This window comes from Callospermophilus lateralis, chromosome 7 (genome assembly GCF_048772815.1).
Source record: "Callospermophilus lateralis isolate mCalLat2 chromosome 7, mCalLat2.hap1, whole genome shotgun sequence".
Taxonomy (NCBI): Eukaryota; Metazoa; Chordata; class Mammalia; order Rodentia; family Sciuridae; genus Callospermophilus; species Callospermophilus lateralis.
Window position 1 is genome coordinate 28,269,527 of NC_135311.1, and position 6,000 is coordinate 28,275,526.

Here is a 6,000-nt window from a genome sequence, read left to right on the forward strand (position 1 = left end):
AGTTTGCAACAAGTAGATCTGAGAAGAGAAGTAAAGAAGGAAGGCTAGTTCTCTGGGATGTACTGACTTGGGAATAAGTAGCAGCAAGTTTATTAATGCACTGGGGGAAAAGGAGAAACGTGAGTTATCCCAAATATAGAAAACAGATTTCTCAAAAACTCCAAGGAGGAACCTGATGGGAAAAAATAAAATGGTTCCCTTCCTCACGAAAACATATATAACTATAAATTGTGTTAATAATTTTTTTTTCAAAGTTCATTGGTCTTCTGATACCCTAATGAGTGACAGGCATCTCATGTTTTGTTTTGTTTAAAAAAAAAAAAAAAAGCAAGCATGCTATGGAAGAAACCAAGGAAGGGACAGAGAAGATGGTAGGGAAAAACAGGAAATATCTCAGGGACCCACCAACTCCCTTTTCCCTGAGAAACAAGAAGGTGAAGCAGTTCAGCTGTTTGGAGGAGGGACAGCGTAAACAGCATATTGCTTCAGATTTCACAAACCTGCAAAAGAGAACTCCTGACCAGGAGCCACTGTTATCAGAAACAAGTGCCTAAGATCTAAACAAAGTTTTGTAATAGTGCAAATAAGTATGCTGAGCTAAAATTATTATTAAGAAATATTGTTATCCAGTAATCCTGTAATCCCAGCAGCTCAGGAGGCTGTAGCAGGAAGATCATGAGTTCAAAGCCAGCCTCAGAAACTTAGTGAGGCCCTAATAAGTAACTTAGTGAAACTCTGTCTCTAAATAAAGTATTTTAAAAAGGGCTGGGGATATTGCTCAGTGGTTAAGCACCCCTGGGTTCAATATCCCCAGCAACCCCCTCCAAAAAAGAAAAAGGAAATATAGCTGCAGCCCTGATTATAAAGTCACATGCCCTTTCAAATATAAATACTGAGCACCCTATTCTATGGTCATCACTGTATAACAAGAATATCATGGTCAGGGAAGATCACATTATGACATGTGTCCAAAAAAGGACCATATTTCAGCCTGCAAAAGAATGCACTTATGTAAAAGATATCAAGATGGGCTGGGGTCATGGTTCAGCGATAGAGTGCTTGCCTAGCATGTGTGAGGCACTGGGTTCAATTCTCAGCACTACATATAAATAAATAAAATAAAGGCCCATCAACAACTGAAAAAAAAATACCAAGAAAGTGCCTATAAAAAAAGTTTTTTGCATCACGTACTTTTATCTGTTATGCCATTTTCTTTCTATGTCCCAATATAACACAAATCCTCACTTTTATAAACCTTTTCCCAAATAAATGGCAAATGTTATAATGAATACCCTCCTATAGAAGGATATAATAGCATATGTATCAAAGGACAGTCTTATTTCCAGCACACTCAGTCAGTAATTTGCAAATTTAAATATGATCAATTATATAATACAGGATTAGAGATAAATTCAAATATTCTACAATATAGGTTTTAAATGCAATTATCTGCATGCAACTTAATTCTTGCCATAGATTTAATTCCTTTCACCACAAGAATATAAAATTCTTTGAAAAGCTTGGGAAAGAACTTAGTAATATGAAAAATAATCGAATATTTTTCTGAAATATCTCTGGAAAAAGTAGCTAAAATGATAAGCCTCACAAACATAATAGATAAAACTTGCCATTTAGTGTTATTTGGAAGGCAATAATGGTAAACGCTTTATATATATTATCTCATTGCACATTATGAAACAAGTATTATCATCCCAACTCTACATGGGTGAATATACTGATGCATATGGTTGACTTACTTGTTCTAAATCTCATAGTGGTAAATAAAGGTAGAAATTTAATTCAGTTTTATGTCTATTCAAAGGTAGTACCTTTATCAATCACACTAGTGCTTCTCAACTTCAGTTATATCAGTGAGGTTGAGGCCAGCCTGGGCAATTTAGCAGGACCCTGTCTCAAAATAAAAACACGTTTAAAGACAGGACCCTGTCTCAAAATAAAAAAATGTTTAAAGCAATTTAGCAGGACCCTGTCTCAAAATTTAAAAAAAAAAAATGTTTAAATGCTAGGGTTATAGCTCAGTGGTAGAGTTCTTGGTTCAATCCCCAGTGTCCAGGGGGAAGAAGAGAGGGAGTACTTGTAAGGCTCACTGGAATAAACCGGAGAGGTTTGGTGAAAAATATTCCTTGTTATGAAATTATGACTAAAAAAATACAAAGTATTACAGATGATTAAATTGGAATAAATCTTTCTAATAAATATTTTTCAAATTACTAACTTCAGGAAGTTTAGAGAATCACATAAGTGTTCAAATATTATTTCAACTATTATAAAAATAATTTAAAATTTCAACATTACAAAAAAATTGCAAACAGCTCACCTGGTATGCCATCTTATCTACTACACACTGATTGGGAAGCTTTTCATAATATAATTTTCTCTTTCAAGAGAAAATTGTGATTAAACACTAATTTGGCATATCAAGATCTTTCCAATTAGAAAGAAATTCAAACCAAGAATTACAATACTCAAGTCTTAGCTAATTTAGCCCATACTAGTATCTTAATTAAATTTCTGTGTTACCTATGGTCTTAACATACACTTTAATTTCATAATAACAGTAACAGCTAATATTCACTGAGGTAGTACTATATACCTGGCTGTGTTCTGCCTCACATTGTTTTCATGTTTAATCCATACAGCAACACCATGAAGATTCTCTATTTTCTCCATTTTAAAGAACCTGAGGCAGAATGAAATTAAGTAAATAACTTTTCCAAGTTTATAGCTAGCAAATGGGAATTAAGATTGGAAACCCATGTTGTCCATCATTATTCAAAACTACATCCATGGGCTGGGGTTGTGGCTCAGCGGTAGAGCTCTCATCTAGTATGTGGAGTGCAAGGTCCTGGGTTCGATCCTCAGCACCACATAAAAGTAAATAAATAAATAAAATAAGGGTATTATGTTCAACTACAACTAAAAAATAAATATTAAAAAAAATTATATCCCAGTAAGAAAATCTATTGTGAGCCAGAAGAGACAAGGATAAGTAGATAAATTTCAACTTAAACTAAGTTAGATACTTTCATAGTATTGAAGTAAAAATAAAAAAGGCTTGCATGCACATCAAAGGAGATATTCTACAGAAAAAAAAAACTTGGATACTATGTAGGTGTACTATGCTTATAGCATGAAACATAATTTTAACTTAAAGATATGTATTATGATATGGCTCAAGTGAGAGCAGCTGTTTTTACAACCTATTTGAATTTACTGATTTAACTTACTCAAGAATACTGTATAAAAATCACACTTGAAAAACAATGAAGTTGGTAAAAAATTAAAAGCAAAGTTTTAGTACTTTGATTTTTACTTATTGCTTTTCAAGTTCTGTAAGTCACCATGTGTTTAATTTTTTTTTAACTAAATGCACTATTTGTAAAGTTCTGAATAAAAAATTTTCCAGACATTTGGAAAAGTTCTGCTTGCCCAAGTTCTGACTGCTACATCATGCCATTAAAAAGCCTCACAGTTTACAATTATATTACAATAGGCTAGTGTCCTAAGGGTCTCTCTTATGGTCAATGTAAATAAATCAAATCATTCACAAAAGATGAGAATATGCCTTTAATTTCATAACCAACTGATCAATAAAGAAAATGCTAATGTCTTGGATATTGTGTTTTTTACCAAACTTCTTAGGGGCCCCAAAGACAAATGTTCAACATTAACTAGCAATAAATACTTAAGGAACATCTACTATGCTCCAAGGAAATGTTCATCCACAGAAGATTGCTATTGTACAAAGACAGTCCAAAACTACAATTCAAATTCATGCCTTCTGGAAGTTCTGGTATTCAAACTGGAAGCTCCTTTCAATGTACAACTTTTCCTCTGTATCCAAAAGAAGCTGTCACTAATATTTCTACAATCTTCTAACAACCAAATACATTAACAAAGAGATATGGACGGTATAAAGCCTGTAATCCCAGCAGCTAGACAGGATGAAGGCAAGTTTAAAGTCACCCTCAGCAAAAGCAAGGCACTAAGCAACTCAGTGAGACACTATCTCTAAACAAAATACAAAATAGAGCTGGGGATGTGGCTCAGTGGTGGAGTGCCCCTGAGTTCAATTCCCAGTACTCAATAAATAAATAAATAAAATAAAAATAAAGAAACTAGGAGACGTACCTGGTACAAAATGGAGTACAAAGTGAGTCTTGGTTTATGATGTTGTATTCTGTCCTTTGGAGCTTTTCATTGTGAAAATCTGGCACTTCCCTAAAGTAACTCCTTTTTCTCAAAAAATCAATTTATTTTAAAAAGTAAAGTTTTACTGCTTACAGAAACCATGACTCCTACTTACTCTAACAGACCCCTATAAAATACTAACAATGAAGAAACATGGCTTGATTTATTGATAAGTTAATACCAGAATACTTCATATGATTTATAAAAGTTTAAAACTAAATCATGCTAAGTAAAATGCATCTGACTGTACATAAAAACAGTTAAAATGAATATCAGGTAACATGAAGTAGTCCTAAAGGCAGTATTTTTCCTTTAAAGAGAACACAAGAGATAACCAGCTCCCCAGAAGTTTATTAGTCTTACAGTAAATGTCCAATTCCATAATTTATCCTAAAGTAACTCCATTCCACTGCACACCACCCATAGCAACTATTCAGCAATTTCCAATGTGTAATCTATTGTCCACTAGACAGCCACAAAACTCAAACCATTCTTTGAATTTCCTCAATTCATACCATCCCCCTCCTTTTACAAAAAAAGAGATATAAAATCTTGAGAATACGAATGGTACAAAAAAGTAGAAAAAGCACAGACTGCCTCTGCACCCAAGCTCTTTTCCTTTATATCTAAGAACTTACCATTTATCTCAACACACAGATACCTTCATGTTTGAACACGTTAATAACAGTTCAAAATACTCTTACAAATGACAAGGTCTTTATGTGACTATTCTGTCCAAGCCTCTCCATTTAAACATTCAAGTCTTGCAGCTTTATCCTGTCATCAAGTATCACCACGCTCAAACTCCCAAACCATTGTACAAACCCAACATATACGCTTCCGCGTCCTCGGAGTTACCAACACTCTCCAACCCAATGTAAAACCTTCCCTAATAGAGGCTCTTCCTTTATGAGCTTTTCACAAATTCCTAACACAGTCTCAAAACTCCATATTCCCAAACTCTCTTAAAAGCCATACCAGTCCGGAGTTACACCCTCTCCAGCCTAATTCCTACTACCTCAAACTCCACCCCTCAACACGCCTTCTCGGGCCTCAGCCATCAACTTCAACACCCCGGCACGCCCTCCGGATCCCTTTGCCGTACTTTCCGCCGGTCAGGCTAGACCCTTCTCAGGCTTCGGAAAAGCCGGGCTCTCCCGAACACATTCCAACCCCGCCCCCAGCCCCTCACCGAGTAGTAGCAGCTTCACTTCTTTGGCCGCTTTCTCCCCGTCCTCCCGCAAATTGCGGTCGATCATCTTGCTCCGCTCCACCGCCGCCTTGTCTTCGGCGCTCAACGTGCAGCCCATGGCGGCGGCGGGAGAGGGAACCGGGCCCGGCCTCACTCACACTCTGCTGAAAGTGCTTCTCCGCTGGCTCAGATAGCGCGTCTACTGCTGGGCGGCGGCCCTCTCCGTCAGCTTCACTAGCGATCCGAGAAACCGGATATCCGGCGTTTACGACACTTCCGGCGACGCCCTGCGGCCGTTACCACTTAAACCACTCCTGCTCTAAGAGAGGAGATAAGACCGAAAGCGGAAGTCCCCGGGAGGGCTAGGGTTCCGCGGAGCTGTCAGGTTCTGTGAAGCTCGGTGCGCACCTCCTAACCTTAATTCCCCCTTACCTGTTGGGTAAATATATAAAAACCGGGGTCTCCTTTTCATTTGCTCTTCTGAGGTCTCACAGCGGGTTTGGAGGCTGGGGGTTGGGATTATCAAATAAGAACCCACAGCCAACATGTCCATTTCTACTGGTACATTCTCGCTGGGCATAAAACCCCTTTGGTCT

At 37.2% G+C, this 6,000-nt stretch overlaps 1 protein-coding gene across 1 annotated transcript in view; it reads right to left on the bottom strand.

Annotated features, from left to right (window-relative positions):
* The window catches only part of Gnai3 (G protein subunit alpha i3), a 48,486-nt gene extending 42,830 nt beyond the window's left edge, over positions 1-5,656 (bottom strand). Inside the window, exon 1 of the mRNA XM_076863096.1 lies at positions 5,405-5,656. Coding sequence (XP_076719211.1) covers positions 5,405-5,522 — 118 coding nt within the window. The 5' untranslated portion in view covers positions 5,523-5,656. The remainder of the gene's footprint in view (positions 1-5,404) is intronic.
* Between the last annotated feature and the right edge of the window lie 344 nt (positions 5,657-6,000).